We start from the raw sequence: 26,620 nt of genomic DNA, 5'->3' as shown, positions 1-26,620 counted from the left end.
CATGTATTTTCTGCCCTACCCTCCAAAGATACACACAGTATTTTGCTTACATTTTCACTGGGTTTATGGATTTCCTGAAGCCTATCCATGGATCTATAAGCCATAGGTATGTTAACTCTTGGAATAAAGGCCCAGAGGTTGTGTTATTTTGGTCATTGCTATCTCATTCAAGAAACAGTTCTTAGATAATCATTGTGTGTACTCAATGCACTCTACTGTACTGGGAATGTATTATTGGAAAAGACACAATCTCTGCGTTGTGAAACTTAAATTCTTTGAGTGTATATGCTAGTGGTTTGGGGAGTGAGGAAACACAACTATATAAACAAATAACAGAAGTAGAATGTTATAAGTGCTACCATAGTAGAGATATATAGTACATTGAATACTGCCATGGAACTATAGGAAGAAAGATAAAGAAGTGATTCGTTTGACTTCAAGGAGTCTGGGGAAGCTCAGGAGAAGAAATGTGGAAGATTGGGTTGTTTTCCAGGCTCAAAGGGAGGAGCCTAAACAAAGAAATAAAGGCATGAAGATACAGTGTGTATTTGTGGAAGAGTTACTGGAAAAAAGGCGGCAAGGAGGAGGCAATGGCTAGAGAAGAGGCTGGAAATTCAGACTAAGATTAAATTGTAAAAGACTGAATGCTGTGCTGAAGTATACAAAACTATGGGTTCAAATCAACAGTTATGTGATTTGAACCCATAGTTCTTTACTATATGAAAGGCATATCTTGCTATTTCTCTATATGCATTAGAGTACTAGAAATACCTGCCAGGTCCTTGAAAATGTGCTGGGTATTAGATGAAATATTTCCAATTGTGATTATTATTCCTGTGTAATATAGTGATAGCACATTGAAAGGAAAATAGTTTGGCAGAAAGGTGAGGGGCACCAGAAAGTTAAGTAGGAATCTCATAAACAAATTATAAATTCATTTAGAATGTGAGGATCAGCTAAGGTTTGGGGATAAGAAAGAACTTTAAAAACCTGAAAACATACAAATATAAACTGTAATGATGATGATGATGATGGTGAATGTGGACTCCATATGAAATTCCCTATGGTACATGTGCTACAACACCTCTACTTTTCTCAAGCCTCAAACCTCACTCATCCTTTTGGTCCTCAGTCTCTACAGATGTTCTACTCTCTTACTCTTACTCTCCAAAGTTGTTCAAGGTGTTTGGATATGAACTGCCTCAATTTATTTGTCAGCTGTGCATGTGTTGTTTTTTTTGGGGGGGGGGTTGTTAATTTTTAGTTTAACAAGTGTTTATTGAAAACAGAGATGAAACAAAGTCTCAGGGGATCTAGCAGGGAAGATCTGAAAGCAAATACAACACCTCACAAAATTGTGCAATAATGTATATGTATATAAAGCAAAGCAACAATACAGAGACTTACTTCTGCTGTCACAAAAGCCTTCAGAGAAGTGATGCCTTAGTGAGGTTTGAAGAATGAATGAATTTACCAGAAGGGAAAAACATGGCAGATGCTTCCCACAGAAGTAAGAGCTTGAGCAAAATTCTGGAGACCTGACATAGTTTTGGATGCTTCTGGAGGCAGTGCAGATTCAGAATTTGGACTCCAGCACTGCCTCAAACCATGTTACACAACTCTCTAAATGCCAGTTTCTTCATGTATCAAGTATAATAGTTCCTATTTCATTAGATTGTTAAACAAGCCATGATTATTATTATTACTAGTCTGGCATGAGTGAAATGTGAAGGGATGATGGTAGGTGATGAGTCTGGAAGAAATCAGAGGCCACATCATAAAAGGCTCTGATGGCCATGTGAAGGAGTACAGATGTTATTTCCTGAAGGTATTGGAAAGCTTTTTAAAATACTTCTGCAACGACATGATCAAATATGTGTCTTGGAAAGATCGCATTGTCATTGTGTCTACATGTGTTTTTTGCCTGTTCAGTTAAAAGCTCCTTAAAGCTTTTTGTGCTACCACAGTATCATGCACCTAAGAGGCTAAACTATCTGCTAATTTTATGTTGTTGGATTCGCCACTTCAAAACTGCTCTGAATTGTTAAATTGAGATGGAATGAAAGGGGCAGGACTAGAAGTAGAAAAAACATTTAGGAAGTTGCTGCAGTACCCTAGACAGTAGATACTGGTAACCTCAACAACTGCCCAGTGACCTTCAGGACAAAATACAAGTTCCTTATTATGATATACAAAGCGGACACAATCAGACCAATATTCCTAAAACAGCTTACCCCTCACTAGTCTTTTCCCAGACCCTGTGCTCTAGTTACATAGAACTATTTATAGTTCTTGAAATATTACTTTCCCTGTGTCTTTCTGCCATGGTTTCTTCTTCTGCATAGAACATTTCCCTTCCCCATCTACTTCCTACCCCATTTCTTCTAACTCCTATTCGTTCTTCAAAACTCAGCTCAGATTTTACCTTCTCCAGGAAACCTTCAATTGGCACTGTCTTAGTCTGTTTGGGCTGCTATAACAAAATGCTATAAACTGGGTAGAATATAAACAGAAATTTATTTCTCACATCCCATGCTACTTCTATCAGAAAGCTTATTAAAATTGTGTAACATTTTTCTTGGTGACAGAAACTGGGTCTTTCATTCTCTAACCTTAGAGCTTAGCCCAGTATCTGGCATGTAACAGGTGCTCAGTAAATGTTTGCTGAATAAGTAAATTCAAATCTCTTGCTTACTACCATTTGACCACTTAATTGTTCACTTATCCCTATTTAGGCTCCTGACCGCCAAGAAGTGAGTTTTATTAGTGGATACCACTGAAGACTGAACCCTAAAAAGAAAATCTTTAGTTGTACGGCCATAAAGTCTCAGAAACGGTGAACATTCCACTGGCAGTCCTTAAAAGGGAACAGTGTGGCTGCTGTATGTTCTTGTAGCCTTGAGAACAGGAAAAGACAACATAACACTGAAGGTACCTACTTGTCTCTCTGGGCCAGGGCCTCAGTATAATGGTTCGGCTTGACCTGGTCTCCTGGTACATCTTCCCTGTCCTTAGTGACTCCCTTCAGTTTCTCTGAGAGCTCCAGGTTACACTCTTTCTCTGCTTCCACCAGAGCTGCCATCCGTGCAGCTTCATTCTTTGCTAGTCTGGATTCCTGCAAAAAGAAGGAAAACTGAGAGGCTACAAAGACCACACCTGGGCTAGGAGCCCTAAGGTACAGGGGTACTTGATGAATTTGGCAGGGCAAATAGAGAGTGAAAAGGGGAAAGCCAGAAGGCAGGACAGTAGGGAAAGAGATAAAAGAGGACTCCTAGTTTTGGACCTTTGGAACTTCTACTCACCTCCTGCAGAAGCTGGATCTTATTCTCCAAGAGCTCATAAACGTGCTCTGTCTCCTGTTGTCGCTCCTCAAACTGGCGCCGGAATTCAGCTTCATTATGGCTATTGAGATTCTCCACATCAGCCCTAAAACCACAGAGCATTAGCCAGTCAGAGCCAGACATATAATTTAGCAAGTGGACCCATTAAAGTTGTTCCAGTAATTCAGAGTCACACTGATGAGAAGAAAAATGAAGCATTTTTTTTCCTGTGCAATTATCTGTAGAACTGATCTTTCCAACCTTTTCAGGTAATCTTTTAGAAACTCTAGTTTTTTGTTGCTTGTCAAGCAAAATATACTTGACTCCCTAGAGGGTTCATTATTGGTATAGCTTCACGAGGAAGAACTTTCATTTAGAAGGCAGGTAGTCATCAGATGGCTCAGAACTTAGCATTTAGACTGCTCTCCTAGAGTGCTCTTTGTTAGTTCCCTGCCTTTCTTGTTATTTGAATTTAAGGTGTTCCTTCCATTTAGAAGGAATAGACAAGATATCCAATTGGACAGCTACAGAAACAATCTCTCCCTTTACATTCAGTAATCCTTAGCAGACTGTCCTGAATCTGGGATACCTACCCAGAGTTCTATTTTCCCATGGTCCCTTGCAGAGCTGACATTTAATCTATGGAAGCTCAGGATTTTGGCCAAGCTTTGCTTCTCTGATATCCCTAGGAATGAATGTCCAGGCACTAGCATGAAGCGGGTAAGGTATCACCAACTTATTTATAGTGAACAACAGCTGCTCTTGGATGTCTGAGGATTAGAAATTTGGAGGCAGTATCAGGTGCTGAATGATCTTAATTCCGGTTTGGTTTTATTTCTGCTTTAAGCCATTTGTTGAGAACCACAGACTATCATCTTGTTCTTAGGGCAGTATTGAACCTTTACAGGCTCATAACCCAGTGGTACTTTAATACTTGGCCCAGAGAGAGCATACCTAGGGATACAAAGTGGAGTGGGGAAAGGAGGATGGGAAGGGAGGTTGGCGATACTTGGGTGGGGGGCATGGGATATAATCACAATTTGTGGTAATGGGCATGTTGCCGGTACGGATCTGGCCATCACATCTTGGGCACGAGTGGTGACAGTCAGCTTTGTACCCCATGAATATTCATAAACTATTTTTTTTAAAGCGTTATTTCAGAAAAAATAACTGCACAAATTAGAGCTGGGGGAAAAAAAAAAAAAGTCCCAGGAGTTTGTGTCCATGGAGACCAAATGGGGCTTCCCTAAAGATTATTTAATTCCTTGGTTGATAGTGGCCATCCCAGAGGCTATATTGATCTTGAGCTCCTTTTTTATTATAAAGCCTTTTTTTGCCTATTAGTGGCTTGGTTGTACAATAACCCAATACCCCCAAATAGGCAGATCTCAGGAATCATCAATTTTTACTTTGACTCCATATTCCTTGATAAATGCAATAGACAACCACTAGCCACGATCACTAGGGAATGGAAGTTATACATTTCTTAAGTAATTCAGTTAGCTAGGAATGCCTAATTTAGGAGGCTACAGCAGTTATGAAGTCAGAAGACTCTCGAACTAGATGCCAGAAGATGTGGACTCTGCCATTGATTTGAGAAGACTTTAACCTCGCTGTACCTTAGTTTTCTCATTTCTCAAAATAGGATAATGCCACCTAATTTAAAGTTGATATGACATGATTTTTTTTTTAAGAAGCATTACACAAATTTCAAAATGTATTACCCAATTGTTACTATAAGTTTTTGGAAAATCTATTAGCTCACTTAATGTCTTAATAGGTATTTCATAATACCAGCACACTGTATATAATTAAATCTGGTTTTGAGTATTCTGAACTTGCTGGATTGTCATCCTAAATATTAAGAAATACTGTAGACACAGAAGGAATGCCAGATCAGATTGATCCCAGGATATAATCTGAAAATATTTTTAATAATAGTTTTAATAATATTCGTCATTTAAAAGTAACTGTTTTTGAATTGTAAAAACTATAAATTATAAAAGTAACCATTTTAAGAATACAAAAGTTTATAAGAAAAAAATCAAGTCTTCTCTCCATCACAAACTCTGATCTCACTCCCCTGATGTAAGCAATGTTACAAAGTTTGTTGTGTAATCCTCCACTTGTTTTCTATGCATAATCAAACACATGTACACACAGAGAGGACTGTTTGTCTTTACCCAAAGAGGCTTATACTATAAACACCACTCAGCACTCTTCCCCCTTTCTTAATCAAAGACTTCCCACCAGGACAATAATATAGAGCTAACTCATTCTTTTTAATAGCTGCATAATAGTTCAAAGTATGGTTATACCAAAAGTTCTTCAACCATTGCTGTATTGATGGATAGTTGCTTCTAGTTTTTTACCATTACAAATAATGATACAGTAAACATCCTTTTACACTTATACTTTTACATTAGTGGTTTTATTTATGAGGAATAGATTCCTTCTAGGGATTCTTTGATCAAAGGAAATGCTTCTTTTTTACTTTAATAAGTGGCACCGCACACCAAAAATGTCACAACTCACACTCTCACCAGTAGTATATGAGAGTGACCATTTCCCCAAACATTATGTCAGCCCTTGATATTAGTCAATTGATTAATAATCTCTGATAAAGCACATTTGCGTTTATCTCTCTAAAAGTAGAAACATCCATTTATTTCCTGATTTGTTGATTGCTGTTTAATAGGAAGTTTATAATCCAAGGTCTAGTGGATTTACCAATCTATGGCAAGGTGTATCTGACCTAGTAAAAGACAGCCCAAGAGAAAGAAAGAACATGAAAATCCATTGTTTCAGTTCTGGAATCAGATACAGCATTCAAATGTCAGAGATAAGGTTAAGGAATTTGTCTCCAAATCTATTGCTCTCAGATTAGTGAGCCAGATGCTCATCTAATTCAAACTACAACTCACCATGTTTTATCCAGATGCTGTTTCTTGTCCTGGAGTTCTCGTTTCAGGCTCTCCACTTCAACCTTCAGCTCAATGTTCTGAAAAGTGCACAGGCATTAATCATCATTAACTGCTGCAGACTCTCTATCCTGGAACCAAATTCCTATTTGAGCCACTCTCTAAAGCACTGGAGGACAGAGTATTTATTAAAACCACTTTTGTGTGTGTGTGTGTGTGTGTGTGTGTGTGTGTGTGTGTGTGTGTGTCCGGTACGGGGATTGCAACCCTCAGCACGATGTGGTCCGCACCACGCTCAGCCAGTGAGCACACCGGCCATCCCTATATAGGATCCGAACCCACGGCCTCGGCGCTACCAGCGCCATACTCTCCTGAGTGAGCCACGGGGCCGACCCTAAAACCACTTTTTCTGTAAATACAGATCTATTCCTCAAAACCAAATGGTTACATATAGAATTATATTTTCAAATACCTGGGGATTTAATTATTTAAAGAAATTATAAACATTTTTGAAAACAATAATATGCTTTTATCATAAAATTGGACTTTCATAAATTGGGTTTGCTTAAGGTGAGAGGGGACACTGATGGTAAATCTATACAGGGAACAATTAAGTTTTACTGACCTGAGAAAGCAACAAGTAAGATTTTGGCAAACAGAAAAAGGAAATTAAAACATCCCAAGCGAAGTAAAGTATGAAAAAAGATTTTGTGAAATGTGCAAGATGCGCCCATGCAGGTTAAGTAGCCTGGTGTGTGGTAAGGGGTGTAGAAAATAATCTGCAACTAGTTTGTGAAATCATGCTAAGAAAATTGGATAGTAATCAGTAGAGATGAAGGACTCAACAGGGGGCTTTAGGCAAAACATTGCCATGATCAGGTTTGGGTTGAGGAAGGAATTTACGGTAGATGTGAAGAAAGTGAGTGAGTCAGGAGGCAAGCGACTAGAACAGGGATGGGGACAGTCTAAGGCCAAAGACACACAGGGAGAAGACTCAAAAGACATTTCAGAGACAGAATCCATAGGGCTTGCTGACTTGTGCAATTCAGATTAGGCTGAGTGGAGGAGCAAAGATGATGTTGAGATTTCTAGCATGTGGGTGGTGATGCATTCTATTTACTAAAATAGAGAACGGGAAAAGAGGAGCAGGTTTGTAGGGGAACTTAAGGAGGAGTCTGTAAATGTTAGTTGGGGGTTTATTTTATTTCATCTCAGAGCTGAGTGTACAGAGATGAATTAGTCTCTTCACTGATGGGGTCCATAACACAGTATTAAGCAAGGATGTTATTAATTTAGAAAGTAAATAAACCTTTAGATAAGAGGTTGACAATGTGATTGAGGATACATTGACTGAATTATGGAGGGGAGTATTGTGGGTACTAGAAGAGTAGGAAGGATTTTACTCTATTATCATCATGTAACAACCACTAATACCTAGATTTCCAGGAGTCCAAGACAGCACACTATGCTGGGCTATTGCTTACTGTACTTGTGAATGCTTTTCAAAACCCACCATTCATGCAGGGCAATTCAAGTAAGAATACTAAAATTAGGAACCTGGTTTAGATATTTGAGAGTTACTTAGAATTAAAGAATTTTAGAGTTGGAAGACAGTTGGACTCAAGGTATTTTAGATCATATTGCTAGGAAGTTTCCAGTTGACATATTGAAAGAAATGCTTGCTACTCTCATAAGGCAACAGTAACTACTTTGGGCTCAGGATAGAACATAGGATGAGGTCAGATGAGTTGAGAATATCTTTAATTTCTTGGGCTTACATTATGGTATTTACAAAGAAAATGATAGCCCACTCTTTTCAGGGTTTCCTTTAAAGCTATTATTTTATGAACTCTAAATAGGGTTACCAGATATAGCAAATAAAAAAATATCGAGTTCAATTTTAATTTCAGATAATCAACAAATAATTTTTTTATTATAAGTATGTTCTTTGCAATATTTGGTACAACTTATACTAAAACACTGCTTTTATTTGTCTGAAATTCAAACTGAATTGAGAACCTTGTATTTTATCTGGCAATGCTAACACCAAAAGATTAACAATTGGCAGCAAAGCACATTTCAATTTTGTGTGAGGAAAAGGCCCAAGATTCCAATTGCAATTCCATGGCCTGGCACTGTGGAAACTATCCATCTGCTCCAACTGAACATTCAGTGAAATAGATGATTTAATGAGCAGTTACTATGCCCCTAGTTCTGTGCTCAATATTAAGAATACAAATATCATCATGAGAAATTGTCCCTAAGCTAGAGACCCTTCATAGAGGTGAAGCAGTATGATTCTCTCATATGGGAAATATATAGAGTAGCATCTTCATCTGTAACACGGAGATAACTGTAACTTCCTCATTCATAAACCTGCCTTAGAGAGTTGTGAGACATAAATACTAAGGAACTTAGAACAGTATTTTGGAAATAGATATAATGAAAATTATGATTATCATCATCATCAACAGCAGCAGCATTATCATCTGGGGACAGCAGTTTGTCCTCCATGAGACCGTAATATTTCAAGTGGATTCAGTACTCAGAATATGGTGCTGAGAAAGAGGACTCCAAAGCTTATTATTATTTTTGCCACCTTTTTCACTTTGTGTGACCCTGGGTAAAATTCTGCTAGTTTCTTCACCTGGAAAATGACAAAGAATGGGTTAAAAGTTATTTACATGTCATATGAAAAAATATATAATCTATAATTATCAATGGTATTCCTTACACTGGCTAACTTATTAAATCAGAAAAGTCCAGATACTTACAAAACCACCACAGATAAACAAAAATGTTTGAGCAGACAAAAAAAATATATATCACATGTCTGAACACACACAAGGTTTCAAATGCCTGGAACTACATAAATGACTTTAGCTGGATGTCATTTATGATCCTCAGTATCATGATGTAACATAAGGAATCTCTAGCATGCATAAATTGATTAACAGAAGGACCCCGAAAAGTCCCTTACTACCATTTTTGCCTGAGAAATCTTTAAATATTTAAGTGAAAACAAACAAAAAGGGAATGTGGGAGGCACTGTGTATCAGTGAAGAGAACCAATCTAAAACCAGAAAGAATTAGCTCCAAATCCTGGCTTTATCACTTACTTGTTAGGTGACATTGGACAGGTTATCTAGTCACTCTGCACCTCAGTATTTTCACGGGTATAGAATGGTTGCTTTCTCTTTTTTCTTGCTGCTGGCAGTATGGGGATCCAAACCCTTGACCTGGGTGTTACAAGGCTGTGTGCTCTTAACCAGCTAAGCTAACCAGCCAGCCCTGATTGCTTTCTTTTTCAGTGAAGATAACAATGACTATTTCACTAGGGATTTTGTGAGGATTAAATGAGATAATGTGCACAATACACCTAGAATGCTGCCTTGCACACAGCTGTTCAACAACCTTTATTCATTTTCCCAGGCTAACTGGTGTCAGTCAGAGACTTCAACCTCCGAAGGAAAAATGTTTAAATCTAAAGGGAAGAAACATGGAAGACATAAATTACATAGGCTCTATCTGTTCTAAATCCTAGATAGGAAAATTAAGTAAATATTTGGATTAATTTGGCCAATGATTTACAGATTTGAAGATTTTAGCATTTCTATGTTCCAGGTCTCTCATTTTAAAGATAAGGAAATTGAAACCCAGTGGGATTACCTTTAAGGTAAAAGCAATAATTTCTCTTCTGTTTCAACACTTTAAGCCAGAGAGACCAGCTCTGAAAACACTGCCCAGTTTTGCCTGATATAATAGAATGTGGTAAATTATAGATTAGAGAATGTGCTGCATTAAGTTAGCTCTTGAAAGAATATGTGGAGGCAGTTAGTACAGTTGTCAAGAGCATAGGCCCTGAAGACAAGAAGAGGGTTTGGTAAATTACTTGCCCTCTCTAAAAGCCTCAATCTCCTCATCTATCAAAGGGATTATAATGGTACCTATCCCATACGGATGTTAAAAAGATTAAATGAAATAATGTGCAAAAAGTACATTGTACAACGTCTGGCGTGCAGTCAGCATTCAGAAAATATTAGTTACTGCTGACTACAAAGACAACAATTTACATACTCTGACTAGGATAGCTGAATTTCTCAGCCAAAATCACATATTAAACTAATATTGTATCATAGGAAGGAAAGAAAATTATTACAGTAAAGGTAGGATATCCCAGGTACCTGCACACAAATACACACGCGATCTGAACATTCTTTACTTTAGCTTTATCCTCTTGAGATAAGTAGAAAGGAAAAATAAAAAGGAGGGAAAGAAAAAAAAAAGAGAGAGAAAAGACAAAAACAGAATGACTCCTCTAGGCTTTAGCATTATGTTTATTCAAATAGACAACAAGGTTTTTTTGGTTTTGGTGACTGGCAGGTACAGGAATTGAACCGTGGACCTTGGTGTTATTAGCACCACATTCTAATCAACTGAGCTAACTAGCCAGCCCCTAACAATAAGGTTTATGTGTCTCACACAGAACTGCTACTTGCCACACGGAAATGCAAGTACAAACCAATTTACAGCATCAAAGTCTAACCCCTTTACAACTTCTTCCTGTAGAAAAATCACTACATAATTTATCATATTTATCCATTCTCTATTAGTAAATAAATATTAATATGTAAATTGTTAAATTCTAAGTATAGCTTAAGTGGATCCCAAATTAACTGCATTTGCTTATCTTATCACCAAATCTTGCCAGCTCTTTGTCAGGGGGGGCCAGGGAGGACAGTGCCTTTTATCCCCTGCATGTCTCCAAAGAAGTATTCACCCATCTAATTCAAGGAAAAGTTTCACGATGAAGCTGAAATTAAATAAGAAATACAGTAAACTTTCATTATAATGTTAGTACCAAGAACTAGAGGACAGTGCTAACAAGTTTATAGATTAACTGTGTTTAATCAGACTTTCTCTGTGTCAGCAGCTTATTTTGTTTCAGTAAACATCACTTGGCCAGAGTCTTAACAGAGATCCATGTTAAACACAGGATTCTACTGAAATAATTTCCACCCTGGTATTTACTGCAAAGTTCAACATAGGATTGAGTTAAAAGCAACCACCAGTAACTAATTAACTGACTCCTTTCCAAGGCTTTGTTTTAACTCTATAAATTGATCCACTGCTCATATAATCCACAATGTGGCTATCTCTTTTAAAAATAAGATTTTCATAATCTTGCCCCAATAGAAGCCACGGTACAGTGAATCCTAAAAAGCTACTTTTTAAAAAATAAAGAGAAATGGCTTTGTCTGGTCTATTTATTTATTTATTTTAAGTCTGACATGCAGGGGAAAAAAGGCACTGTCCTCCCTGGCCCCCTGACAAAGAGCTGGCAAGATTTGGTGATAAGCAAATGCAGTTAGTTTGGGATCCACTTAAGCTATACTTAGAATTTAATAATTTACATATGAATATTTACTTATTAAAATTTTTAAAATCTGCTCTGTAAAAGAAAGACTGTTACACCCATGTTTTATGTTATTTTATATCCCTCACAGTTTGCCGCTGGGCTAAGATCAGGCGTTCAAAAAAAAAAAAAAAAAAAACGACAGCATACTAGCATTCATTCATAAAATCAACAAGTAAAGTATTATTGGAGATTAAAGATTGCCAAAACCAAAGTGCTTTCCTTGGCCTCACAGTTATTGACCTCAAGGAGCTCTCAGTATAATAAGAGGTGGGTTAGGATCACTGATGAAGGAAATGTGCATTGTACCTTTGTAAGACAGCAGGAAGCAAGCCAGACAGGAGCAGGCCTTCCAGAACAGAGTCTTTATTTGGGACAAAAATAAATACAGCCAAATCCCACTCTAATAAATTCTGTAAACTAAAGGAATTCAAAAAGAAATAATTTAGCAGGAGGAAGAGTCTCAAAATCTTGTGAGGAGACCCTCACATACTTGTAGTTCCTGATTATTCACCCAAAGTGAAAAATAACTATTAGTGAATGGGTATTACTTTAAAATATTTTCTTCTTAGAATCATGTCCCTCCTAGGAAAAGTGCAGTTCATAAGTACTTTTTGTATGCAGAGTGAATTCCTTTTTCAAGCTTCTCTGATAACACTGGGGTAAGGCCATAGCTCTATAAAACAGGCTGAAATATTGAGTATTGTCATAAGAGATTTCTCTCTGTCCTGACCAAGAGACAAGGGGCTGGTTCTTGCACAATCCCTAGAAATATATCCAAGTGAGTTCTTTCATAGATGAAGTTTCTCTCCATTCACTAAGTTTTAGAGCAAAAATAGAACCCCAGTGGATCTAGATATCTGTCTCTATCATTAAATAACTGTGTGACCTCAGACTAGTCAGCCTGAAGATTTATGTTTTTATAGTCAATTAACTTGAGTCAGATCCTCTCTTTCTTGGCCATAAGAATGATAATAGCACCTGAATTTGCTCATCTTTTCCGCTGATGTGAGACATTTAGTTAGAAGGTGTTCAAAAGTAAAGCATTAATTTTTAGACTTTAATGTGAAGTGAAGGAAAGCCTTGATTCAGAGGTGTAATCCCTGCCTTTCTACAGATTTCTTGTTCACTAACTTTTACTAGTGCAGTTAAGCGCAAGTTAGACACATAGGTTACCCCAACATGTGACAAATATCCTCTGTTGCCAGGGAAAGGACAACAGGGCAGTGTCCTCAGCTTCAGTAACCAGAAGACTCTGCAAGGCCATAGCACTATCCTGCCAGAGCTTGCTTTAGTGCCCAGTCCTCCAAAGAGATGGAAAAAACCAAGTGGAAAAGTTTCAGTTTATACAATACGAGGATCCACATCCAAACGGCAAAACTCCTCTTTAGGTCACTGTTTCAAGCCCAACCCACGTCAGTCCTTAGTAGGGGCTTGAAAGCAGTATCATTCCTTTCCCAGCCCAGTTTGCCTTGATTAGACAAACACAGACATCCATATCTAAGTAAGCACTGAAAACCACAGATGAGTTCTAAAGAGATTAGATGTTTGGACAAACACAGCTAGGGCACGTGTGTGTGTGTGTGTGTGTGTGTGTGTGTGTGTGTGGTGGGGAGGGTGTAAAGAGGGAGAGAGAGAGAGAAAGGGAGAAAATGCTCATTGGGCAGGGAACAGGGTAACTGACTTGTGAGATCTTAGCATTTGTTTATTCATTTGTTTTTTTCATCAGCAATTTCATAAGCACCTACTTTGTATGTACAAGGCACTCTGATAGGTACTAAGAAGAGCAAGACAGACACATCACAGTCCTCAGGGAATTTACAACTTATGGAGGTAAACCGATAATTATAGTGGAGTATAATAAACAGAATCCAGAATCAGATACCTGTATGGAAATGCGCACAGGTGGCAGAGGTAAACAGCAAAGACACAAAAATCCATGCAGGTTCATTGTGTAACTCATGGCTTTAGCCTCTAATTAAACACTCCTAGACCCAACTCAAGATATATCATATCATACCTTCGGTCACGCATCCTTCCAAGCATCTCAGTTCTAGTCTTTTAGAGAACAGGTATATAAATCTGAAACTATAGCACTAACAAGGGAAAATAAAGAATCTAGCAATGAGGGTGGTGGTATGGTACAATGCAAAGTATAGGCTTTAGAACCAAATTGGCCTGGGTTCGAATACCAGCTTTCTCACATTCTATTAGGTTGAGCCACATGCAAATGCAGATACTCAACCATTTTTTACAGTTTCACATAGTTCATCTTCTCTATTCTAGAGATAGATCACTTTAAACTAAGTATCAGTTCCTTCAGGTGTTAATTGTTTTTAAATGGTGCTATTATCACTATCTTTCAGAGACATTGTGAAAATTAAATGAGAAGATGTAAATGAAAATACCTGATATATAGCAGATGTTCAATAAACGTTAGTTTCCCGAAAGGTACTCAGATGCGTAAATCATAAGGACAGGTAGCTATTTCTGATTAACACTGAATCTGGGAACCCCAAAAAAGATAGATTAAAATGAGATGTCTTTGGATTTTGATAGTGGGGGAGGCTGTACGTTTGTAGGTACATATGTGGGGACAGGAAGTGTATAGGAAATCTCTGTACCTTCTGGTCAATTTTGCTGAGAACCTAAAACTGCTCAAAAAAAATAGTCTGTTTAAAAAAAAAAAAAAAAAAGCCAAATGGAGAAAATGAAGTGTTTTGTTTGCTTCATTTAGACTCAGTGCAGAGGTCCCAAGATACAGGCTGCTTTCATGTTCACACTGATCTCCAGTTAAACCCTTCTCAGTGTGTCATGAGCTATTCATTCTCTACGGTCACTCTGTTAAAATCTTGTTTGAGTCCCATAAGCCTCTGTTGATCTGGCCCAACTGAGCTGGCAAGAGAGAAAACATACACATAAATACCAATGATCTCAATGATTCTCTCCCCTCCCCAGGACATTCCTTAGCAGGACAAATCTTTCTCACTTGGCTGGAGCCTCTTGTTCACAAATAGGCCTGGCGGGGCTTAATTTAGCAAAGTACAGGCCCTCTGCAAAAGTCAGGGCGAGGCTGGAGCCTCTGCAATGCCCCAGAATCCCCTGTGTGATGTAAGGAACACAGCCCCACTGAAGGAACTAAAAACATACACAGAACGATTGGTTTCTCTCAGCTATTTAAGGAACTGAAGCTCATGGGAACCATCCTTTACTTTCCTTGACTTCTCACACTAGTGTTTTCTTTGAGTAGAAGTTATAGAACTGAGAATAAAGTAAAAAATTACTTTGAAATATAAAAACTATATTAATTTTTCTATAGATAAATTAGTGCATAGGAAACCTATGGCCTGCTAAGTATTTTTAAGTTATTTGCGGCATCTAACATAATCTGACATTTATTCCCAAATTCAGCTTTCAATTCTGGGTTGTCACTTGCTTTGACCTATTCTCCAAAATGGATAAAGCCACTCATTGGTGTTCTGCAAAGCCCAGGAGAGTTTTTTCTTATATTGAAGCTTACATAACAAACTGAACTCTGAGTTCTAATATCTGGTTGTCCCTCCTTCCTTGGAAGCCTAGTTGTGTCCCGAAGCCAGATCCTATGATCAGGCAACTCCTGAAGTTATACTTCTGCTCAGGACAGCACTTACTTTACAGCTATGCCATCCAGGAGGCAGGCATGAGCCACACGTGACTTCTAAACCCCTGAGATGTGACTAGTCCAAATTGAAATGTGGTGTAAATATTTCAAAGACTTGGTACACACTAGATTTCAAAGACTAACTACGACAAAAGAATGTAAAATCTCATTAATAATTTTTAAATGTTGATTTTGTGTTGAAAAGATAATATTTTAAATATATTATTAACATTAATTTCACATTTCTTTTTACCTTTTTTAATGTAACCACCAGAAAATTTTTAATTACATGCATGGCTTACATTACATTTCTGTTGGACAGTGCTGCTGTACAAGATATTAGGAAAAAGATGTACTAGCTTTAAGTACATTACGTAAAGACATACTCTGACCCACATCACAGTTAATCCTATGGTATAACAGCACCTCAAAGAGTTTTGTGGGGTTATGGCATTCATCAACCATCAAAATAAGAAATGACTCCTGCTAATTATAAATGAAGCAAACAGGAGTGAGAACAGGCACGACACTGAACAAGAGTCAGCATCACAGTACCACCCAAACTATGCTCAGACACCAAACTGTAAGTTAATGAGAGCAGGGACTTCCTCTGTCTTCTCACCATTGCATCCCTATTGCATGAACAGTGCCCATACACAGAAGATGATTATGAATTTATCAAATGAATGGATGTTCAAAATAAAAACATAGGCCACTCGAAAACAATTTTTACTGGTAAAAATTTCCTCTTCTGGGCCAGCCCCGTGGCTCGCTCGGGAGAGTGCAGCGCTGGGAGCGCCGAGGCCGCAGGTTCGGATCCTATATGGGGGTGGCCGGTGCGCTCACTGGCTGAGCGTGGTGCAGACCATACCGTGCTGAGGGTTGCGATCCCCGTACCAGTCAAAAAAAATTTTTTTCCTCTTCTTATTCTGTTTATTTCCTTAATTTTTTTGCCTACTACTTCCACCAATCCCTGTCTTAGAAAGACTGATCAGTTCCAGGAAGAGGTAGAGGTTCAACTGGATTGCTGCAAAGCCAGTGGCTGGGCCTCTTGGGGGAAGGAGATAGCAAAGGTAGAAGGAGATTGAAAGGTGGCTCCCTGTTGACCTCTTCTGCACAGATGAGCCTCATCTGCAACTTCTAGGGTATTTGCAAGCAATCAACACACATTTTCTGTATTTCTATTATGGGTTCAACAATTTTATGTTGAAGGCTATGGAGGAAGTTTGAGATAAATCCAGTCTACAAAGTGTTTATAATCTAGAAGGAGAGATTTTTTTAAATGTGTACATGAAAAGATAATTACCAGGCGGGGAGTAAATAATATGTGCCAAATAATGTAACTGAACTGCAATTACTGGAAGAACATAGAGAGGGAGACAAGGTTTCAGGCAGTAGTGATAAGGAAAGGCCCACCTGAGCAGGTGGAATCAGAGTTGGAATCTGAAAAATAAGTACGGTTTAAGTATGCGGAGAGAAAAGATATGGGTATTCCAGGTGTGAACAAGGATGTGTCAGTAGGAATTAGCACACATGAGGGAAAGTAACTCACTTGAGGAGTATGTTAGAAAATACATGTGGGGGAATAAAGCTTGCTTCCTCACTGATAATATTGAAATCCGTAGAAAAAAACTGACAGTCTCCTACCAGCATATCTATACACCTACCAGCATCTGCACTCAAATACCCTCCCTGTCTTTCCACTTGTGACCATACATCAACTATCCATGCTCCTATCTAAAGCCAAACCTTTGTGCATAAGCACAAAGTTTCATTCTCTCTAATTCTCAAAAACAACACCCGGAAAGTCTCCCCTTTCTCCTCCATCAGTATTTCACTTTCTATTGGAAAATTCTGTTGGTGTATAAACATGCTATTTATTCATCAAACTTTTAAAAAATCCAGTATGGACTACATACCCTTACCAGTTACTGTCTCATTTCTTTGCTCTCCATTGAAACAAAACTCAATGTAATCATTTACTCTCATTGACTCCAATTCCTCCCCTCTCATTTTTTCTTAAACCCACTACAATCAGGCTTTTGCCTCTACCACTCCACCAAAACTACTCTAATCAAGATCACTAATGACATTCATGTTAAGTCCAAAGGTCAATTCTTAGTCATCATATTACTCAAGCTGTCAGTGGCATTACAGAAGGCTGATCCCTCCCTCTCCCATTGCACACTTTCTTTGCTTGGCTTCCAGAACTCCAGACTCTCTTGGTTTTCTTCCTACTTCACTGGTTTGTACCTGTCTTGTCTCCTTTGCTGATTCTTCCTCTTTTCTCCAAACCATTAATGTTAGAGTGACCCAGGGCTTAGTCTTTGGGCCTTTTCTCTTCACCCTTGGTAGGCCTAACTCCCTTGATCTCATACAGTCTCATGGCTTTAAATGCCATCTATATGCTGATGACTCACAAATTTATATCTCCAGCCCAACCCTTCGGCCAGAACTTCAGATTTACATACTCAACCGCTTACTTGATATTGCCACATGAAGTGTATAAAAAATATCTCAAACCCCAAATGTCCAAAGTTGAACTCCTACTCTCCATCCTCAAACCTGCTCCATCCCATAGCCTTCCTCATCTCAATTACGGCAACTCCATCCTTCCAGTTGTTTAGGCCAAAAACCCTGGAGTCTTCCTTGATTCCTTTCTTTCTCTCACATTTCACATCTAATAGGATTTGCTACCTTCACTATTTCTCCCCATATCAAGTGCTATTCCCTTAGTCTGATCACCATCATCCTTATGGATTACTGCAATGTCTTCCTCCTGGCTTCTGCCCTTCCTTGCCCTTCTGTGGCCTATTCTCAATACCATAACAGATTTTTTTCAAAAGTCAGATAGAACAGTCACTTGTTAGATCACTCCTCTGCTAAAAACTCCGGCCTCCCATGTCACTCAGATTAAAAGTCTTTAAAATTATCTACAAGGGCCTACCTGATCTGCACCAGCCCCTCCCCTTTGGGGCCTCATCTCCCAGAATTTATTATACCTTTTTCATGTTGCTTCAGCCACAATGGCTTTCCTGCTATTTCTCTGCCTGGAATATCCTTCCACCACTTACTCGTTTGGCTAACTTTCTCATCTTTGTTGTTTAAAAATCATTTTCTGTGGTTTAGCCACTTTGGAAAACAGTTTGGCAGTATCTTATGGATTGAAATATATGCTTATTATATGACTTAACAGCTCCACTACTGGGTATTTACACAAGGGAAATAAAGACTTATACATGAATATTTATAGCAGCTTTATTCACAATAGCTAATCACTGGACACAACCCACATGTTCATAGGCAGATGAATGGATAAACAGATTGCGTTATATTCATACAATGGAGTGCCATCAGCAATAAAAATGAACGTGCTACTGATACAAACAACCTCAAAATCACTATGCTTAGTGAAAGAAGCCAGATACCACAGTCTATACTGTATGATTCTATTTATAAGAAACTCTAGAATATACAAAACTAATCTATTGACAGAAAACAGATCAATGGTTTCCTGCAGCCAGATGTGTGGGAGGCCTGGCATCATGGGACATATGGCAACTATTTGGGGGTGGCAGAAATATTTTATATCTCGATTGTGTGGTGGTTGTTACATGGGTATACATTTGTTAAAACTCATCAAACTGTATACTTAATAAAGTTGATTTAAACAAAAAGATGAAAGGAAAAGCAAAAGTGATAAAGGAAGTGGCAATGCAAACAACCAAGCCCAAAAGGTAAGTGAGGAGCTTGTGTGGAGACTATCAATCCAGGATGCTTTCATTGCCTCGAGTCAGCTTGGAGGGCTAGAAGTGCTATGAAGGTAGACCCGAGAACAAATCTTCCTCCACTGGTCACTCTCATGTTTCTTTCCTTCCCTTCCTATACCATCTCTGCAAAAAAAGAGTGGAAGATAGTGTGGTGGACAGACTGTAACCCCATGATTCCTGCCTCCTGGTGTTCATGTCTTTGTGTATTCCCCTCCCTCTGGCTTTGGGAAGGGACTGTGACTTGCTTCTAACCAACAGAATATGGAAAAGGTGATGGATATCACTCCTGTGATTGGGTTAAGAATTATGACTCTGTCTTGCTGTAGAGTCTCTCCTTGCTGACTTGAAGTGGCCATGTGTGGGAAGCCCACATGGCAAGGAACAGTAAGTGGTAAGGAACCCTGGGCAGCCTCTAAGCCACACCTAGCAAGAAGTCAAGGCCCTCAGTTCTACTGGCACAAGGAAATGGGTTCTGCTGACAACCCAAGTGAGCTCAGAATCAGATTCTTCTTCCCTAGTCAAGCCTCTAGATGAGAATGCAACCTGGCTAATACCTTGGTTGAAGCCTAGTGAGACCCTAAGCAGAGAACCCAGCTAAGCTTTGCCTGGCTTCCTGACCCATGTACACTGTGAGATAATAAGTAGGGGTGAGTGTGGGTGCGGGTGGGTTCATGTAGGTGTTTTAAATCACTTTCTAAGTATGGCCTTCCCTGACCACTCTAATACTGCAACCTGCTCTCCACTCTTGCACTTTTTGACACACTTACCCTGCTCTACTGTTTTTTCTTTTTTTTTCCCCAAAGAGGACATTCACTTTCCAACATTCTGTATATTTTATTTATTTATAATATTTATTGTTCATTGTCTGTCTAGCCATGATAGAATATAAGTTCCATGAGGGCAGGAATGCTTATCTGTTTTGTTCATTGATACATACTCCAACCATCTCAAATACAATCTGGAACACATATTTTTAAATGAATAAAGCCTAATCTTTAAGTTTAAACTAGGATCAACCTATTCGTATCCTCAGCAGGGACAGAGAATAGTTAATTACTACCTGTTACATACTGAGACTTCATGTACCTAAAATCCACTATTAGGTCACATCTAAGTCTGTTCTTCCCCAGTGTGAAAAATCTCAGTTTCGAAATTGCACTTTTCTCATAAGCTTCATTTTCTAATGTTTTAGTTTGGTTTGAAGAATTTCCTATTTACTCTGAATTTCTGGAGTTGCATACCAGATTCAGCACAAGTGTCAGGGCAGTGTATGGGGATAAGGATAGCCCAGGTTCTATTGCATTTCACATGGCAATTTTTACCTGCTTTGTAAGTAAAAATGAGGTCAATGTCACCTTTCACTGCAGGTATGTCAATACGGCAATGCCACCTCTTCCTGCCACAATCTTGGTGAAAGCTACTATGAAAATAGATATCATTTTACTAAAGCTCTTTCTTTCTCTTCAGTCAGACCTGATACAATGTAGAATTATTCACTGAAAAACATCATTTGCATTTGAAAGAGTGACTAACTTTAAATTCTAAAGAATGCACCAATGCCTTGCTTATTAACTGTAGAATTAGGCCATGTAGCTGCTGGGATACCAGATACACTCTCTGAGAATATTAATGGCAGATTTGGTCCTGTGAAAAATGGGGACAAGATACCCACTTCACAGGGCTCTTATGTGTTGAGATTAAATGGGTATAATATGCATAACACAGTGCCTGGCACATAGTAAACGCTAAATGGATTTCTTCCCCCACAGGATTTAAACGGGAAGCATTTAGCATTTACTTTCCATGTACGTGGGTGAATTTGGGAAAAGGGAGAGAGGATACAAGGCAAAGAAGAACAGAAAAGGCCTAAGAATACTAATACCGGAAGGTAGTTCAAGACTTAGGTCTAGAAACCTCTCCTGGAGATAAGTAGCTACAAATGATAGAAAAGGAGTCTTCAGGCTGTTTTCATCATAACCATTTATTTTCTTCCATCTTAATACAAGATCCTTAGGCACTGGTTAAAGACCCTGGCGCCTTGAAGAGGTAGATGAAACAGGAGAGGAGAGAGAGAAATTAGGAAGCTAGCAATTGAGGGCCAACTCAGAAAGCCTAAGGTGGAATTCCATTCCCAACTGATATCACCACCCTCTAACTGTAGCAATTCATGCAAGCCCCTTTTTGTCGCTCTGACAGAACCGTTTCCACACAGCTGAAGGAACTCCTCTGTTCCCACCCCAGCTTTACAGAAGATGGCAGGGACTGGTTACTGCTTTGCTAACTCACAGTCCTCTGAGGCTTCAAATGGTTTGGCAGCAATCTGGGCTTCCCCACAATCCCACAGTGGAAGGGTCAGAGAGAAAGAAGAGGCTTAGGATGGATACTGCTCCCCACCTCTAAGGGATCTGCTCCTCAAAGCCTTAGAGGTTCACTACCTTCATTTGATTTCTGTGCCGAGAAAACCCTGGGATCCAGCCCTGGAAACAGCAGTTCCTGATTTTAGAGCAGGTATGTTGTCATCAATTGAGTTGTGCTGGATGGGCAAGGCTAAGTCTATATTTGTATTGAGCAGATACTCAGCTTGACTGGAGAGAACTTGGATAGGGAGGTCTGATGGAGTATCTCTGAGAGAGGCAGCCACCTATGTGGCCTCAGGGAGAAGATCTGAGATTTACCAAAGAAAAGTGACCTGGAAGGACTAGCTTTCTTCAGGTCCTTCATTAGGGCCTAGACTCTCCTTTTGCAGCTCTAGGTCAGGGACTTCACACTGGCAGCCTCCCTCCACTTAGGGACTTTAGAGGGCTTCCTCTCCCCAAGCCTCTATGTGGGCTGTCTCAAGCCCTGTGTGCATGAAGAGGTGGCTTCTAGCTCTTCGTGGCAGCAGGGCTTATGTGAGGTTGGGAGATGAAAAGCTGGCATTACAAAGCAGCCTGTGCCTTTCGTTCACTCCCAACCTCTTTAAGCCAAGTTTCCAAATAACAGGGATGGTAACTGCCCAGTGTGGCTCAAAGTCACTTCTAAAGTTGCTTGGCAAAAAGCCACCTGACTATTACTTAGCTCTCCACAGAACAGCATGTACCAAGTGTCTTTCGGTGTGTGGGTGGATTAGCTGCTATTTAACATGATAGGGCAGGCCACTCTCCAGTTTGCACCAGCTCCCACTCTGTGCCTTCTCCGTGTATAACAGAGCCTCATTTCTCTGTGCATTTGAACTTCTTTAGATGAGATGCCAAAGGCCAGAGCAGGAAGCAGAGCAAAAGAAAAAAGAATGTTCACAGTGGCTTTTGAAAACATGGATGAAACTCTTTGGGAGGGGGAATGTAGGGTGAGGTACTAAATATTTTCTTTTGGCAGAAGGAACAGGGTTCAGAATCACTTATCCATGAATTAGTCTAGCTCTTGCTGTGTGTGTGTTCTATTTTAGACCAGTAATGCAAAGGGGAAGAAAAACTAGCTTCTGACAAGTACATAAATTTCTTTAATTTTTGTTGAAGACCAAGGAGGTTATTATAAGCAGCCTGGACAGATAGTTAGGCCTCCTTGATTCTAGTCTCAGCTTGGCCACTAATTTTCTGTGTGACATTAAGCAAATTACTTTACCATTCTGTGCCTCGGTCTTCATATTTTTAAAATGAAGGGTTTATTCATTAGGAGAAGCTGACTGAATGGCATATAGGAACTCTGTACTATCTTTGTAACTTTGCTGTAAGTCTACAATTATTTTAAAGTAGTTTTCTTAAAAAAAGAAGAAATTATAGAGATTATCTTCAATATCCTCTCTAGCTCTAAACAGTGATTCCATGTTCTTATTTATCTCCCTTCAGGTGAAAGTCTCTTTTTAGCTACCCAAACATATATGAAAGCAGTATCTTGCCTCACTCCTCTTGCCGCAGACAAGATGTTGATTAGTCCCAGCACAACCCATTTTTTGCATTTAACATATCCGATGCCCTGGGCAAAAGTTGAAATCTCCAGAAACACATTAAAAACACCCCATCCATATCCACTCTCTATCTGCAAACAAGTGAATTCATCCAGTTGAGAAAAGCTGTTTCTGGCAGTCCCAGCTCTTTCCTAGTAACTGGTCTAATTATAACTCCAGCTACCTGGTAACAGCACCAGATTTCCCTGACATTGGCTGGCAGTCTGAAAGCCATCTCAGCTCTGCTGGCACCTCCCGTCCTGAAAAGCCATCAGAGAAGTGAAAAGACTGGGAGGAGGAGCAACTACCTAGGCTAGGGTGAGAACATCCCAAGAGACTGCCCAGAATCACAGAACTTCACAGCTAGGATAGATGTTAGTGTCAGTCCTGGTCCAGCCCACTTATTTTAAACACACACAAAAAAACAGGGGCCCAGAAAAAAGTGATGTCTTAGCCAGGAACTTGGCAGTCTTCTTGATTCTCTCCCCTCAATTCTCCCACCCCAATCAATCACCTACAGATATTTTACCTCCTAAATATTTCAAAGATCAGTTCCCTCCCCTCTATTCCTACAGCCACAGCCCTCATTTACGCCCTTGTCTTCTTTTGCTTGGTGTGTTTGTTCTCCCAACATTCTGCCTTATTTTCCTTGAATCCATCTTCCCCACCCACCAGGGGATCTAACAGGTTCCCTGTTACTTAAAGCCCATCAGCGGCTCCTCATCATTTTCAGGATAAAGTCTACACTCTTTAAAATGACACAAAAGACTGTGCCCTGCATACCCTTCAGCCTCATTCTATGTCTAATACTTAAATTCAGCAACACAAACCACATATGATTCTGTGTACACACCTTGTGGTCTCCTGCCTTGAGGCTTTTGCTTATGGCAAAAACCCTCTCCTTCCACCTCACCATCCACTGACTGCCTAATGCTTATTTCCCTTTGAAGACAAAGCTCAGGGGTCCTCTCCTCTAAGAATCCTTTGTAGATTTTCCTTCTGTCTACTCTATTCATTTGGCATAGAGATACCTCCTTTGAGTGCCCTTATACTTTGTACAGCAGTCCCTCCATCCACACTTTTGCTTTCCATGATTTCAGTTACTTGTGGTCAACTGCAGTCCAAAAATACTAAATGGAAAATTCCAGAAATAAACATTCACATAACTTTTGTTATAATATATTATTGTAATTGTTCTATTTTATTATTAGTTATTGTTGCTGATCTCTGACTGTACCTAACTTATAAATTAAACTTTATCATTGGTACGTACGTATAAGAGAAAACATAATACAGTATATATAGGGTTTGTATTGTCCATGGATGTAGGCATCCACTGGGGGTCTTGAAACGTATCCCCTGAGGATAAGGGGAAACTACTGTACATATCTATATTACTGCTTTTTTTTTTTTAAACCACACCCTGTCACCTGTGTTTTACTCATCTTTGAAGTCCCAACTTCCAGCCTAGTACTTGGAATAATGTAGGTACCCAATTAATGTGCGTTAATGAATGAATAATCCAAAGCTCTCCATGATGTGTCCCCTGCTTACCTTTTCAGTCTCATCTTACCACCACCACAAGCCCTCCTTACCACATGTTCTAGCCATACTGAATGACTGGAAGTGTGCCAAGTGCACAATGCTTTTTCCTGTCTCTGTGCCTTTGTATATTCTTTTTCTTCTGTCTAAAACACCTTTCCACGTTCCATTTTGTGTTCTTACCTTTTAAAATTCAATTCAAACTTCACACATTTGGCAAGGCTTTTCCTGGTGGATTTTATTGTTCTCAGTACTATAGAGCAATCTGTACATACCTCTACAGTAGCCCTTAGTATAGCATTTTTATTGATTTGTTGATGTCTTTCTCCACCAGCATCCAGTACAGTAGCTGGTATATGGTAGATAATTAACAGATATTTGAATACACGAATGCATGTGTACGAACAGGAGTAAATGAATGGCCAAGATAATATTGCAAATAGAGGAAACATTTGAGACAGGAATTTAGAATGCCTATTCTTTCAACTATAACATGCTAGTCCTATCAATGTGTAAACTTCGATGTACATAATTAAAAGAAAGAAGTGGCTTTGTAATAAGCTCATGCAGAAGTATAAATTATGTAGACCTTGTTAAGGGGATAATTGAAAGCAGATTAGAATTAGGGTCCAAAATTTAGTTTGGTATTTGTTTCCCAGTGATTGGAAAAAAAATTCTTAAGTATTCAAAGGCAAAAAAAAAAACAACCCTTCAATGGGCAAATATTATACATTCTAATTAAAAGTTCTAAAAAAGTGAGAGAAGCTATGTTAAGCAAAAAACAGAAAACAAAGTTGATTTTGGTCAAGGGTTCCACTGTTTTTGAAAGTAACTATGGAAGTTATGGGAAAGTTGCTTTAAAAAAAAATTATTTTGGTAAAATATGAATAACAAAATTTGCCATTTTATCCATTTTTAAGTACACAGTTCTGTGGCATTAAGTACATTCAAAATGTTGTGCAACTACCTATCACCACCGTACACTTACAGAACTCTTTCCCCAGCTGAAACTCTGTACCCATTAAATATTACCTTTCCTCCTTCCCTCACCCCCTGGCCATCTCCATTCTACTTTCTGTCTTTATTATTTGACTAGTCTAGGTACCTCATATAAGTGGAATCATATAATATTTGTCCTTTTGTGATGGGCTTCACTTAGCATTATGTCCTCAAAGTTCATCCACGTTACACAGCATGTGTCAGAATTTTCTCCCTTTTCAAGGCTAAATAATATTCCATCACATGTATATTCCAAATTTTGTTTATTCATTCATCTGTCAATGGGCAGTTAGGTTGCTTCTACCTTTTGGCTAATGTGAATAATGCTCTTTTGAACATAGGTGTACAAATATCTGTTTGAGTCCCTGTTTTCACTTCTTTGAGGTATATACCCAGAATGGAATTACTGGATTATATGGTAATGCTATTTTAATTTTTTGAAGAATTGCCATGCCGTTTTCCACAACATTTGCACAATTTCACATTCCCTCTGGCAAAGCACAAGTGTTCCAACTTCTCACATCCTCACCAACACGTTGGGTTTTTTGTTGTTGATTTTTATTTTTTATATAATAGCCATTCTAATGTGTGTGAAGTTCAAAAAAATGTTTAACCAAGAACACAAATATTGGTTATAAATATTTAATGAATGGTGTCTTCTTCATTCCCAAGAAGAAATGGATAAGCGTGCCTTCATGGACCTCAGAGAGCTGAGAATGGGGAATCAGAATGTGCAGACATGGACACAGATGGGCCCTTGTGGACCATGTTCATACTACTCTTCCAGAGAGTTTAAAAATGGTTTGGCTTAATGTAATTAACCTTTTCTCCCTCTTTATTTATGTTCCTCCCTTCCTTATCATACACATCTCTTAAAGTTCATGTAAGTAAAACAGAAGAAAAAGACTCAGCAGCTAATTAAACAATGTATACAAATGTAAAAACAGAGCCAACCCTGCTAAATATAAAAAGAAAACCATTAAATCTGGCAACAGCAGCCACACAGCCACTTTAGACAATGTGTGTCTCCAGGTATGCAGGATAGCAATAATAATCCTCTCCATTTATTGAACATCGAATATATTAAAAT

General features: G+C 38.9%; 1 protein-coding gene across 18 annotated transcripts in view; it reads right to left on the bottom strand.

Annotated features, from left to right (window-relative positions):
• Positions 1 to 26,620, bottom strand: part of PDE4DIP (phosphodiesterase 4D interacting protein) — a 181,160-nt gene that overhangs the window by 113,254 nt on the left and 41,286 nt on the right. For all 18 annotated transcript variants that reach the window (XM_063106525.1, XM_063106518.1, XM_063106508.1 and 15 more), the window contains exons 5-7: positions 6,245 to 6,321; positions 3,303 to 3,426; positions 2,940 to 3,115 (exon numbers count right to left, since the gene is read on the bottom strand). In XM_063106525.1, coding sequence (XP_062962595.1) covers positions 2,940 to 3,115; positions 3,303 to 3,426; positions 6,245 to 6,321 — 377 coding nt within the window. The remainder of the gene's footprint in view (positions 1 to 2,939; positions 3,116 to 3,302; positions 3,427 to 6,244; positions 6,322 to 26,620) is intronic.

Source organism: Cynocephalus volans, chromosome 8 (assembly GCF_027409185.1).
Source record: "Cynocephalus volans isolate mCynVol1 chromosome 8, mCynVol1.pri, whole genome shotgun sequence".
NCBI classification, from domain to species: Eukaryota; Metazoa; Chordata; class Mammalia; order Dermoptera; family Cynocephalidae; genus Cynocephalus; species Cynocephalus volans.
This window is presented reverse-complemented; position numbering and strand designations above follow the sequence as displayed.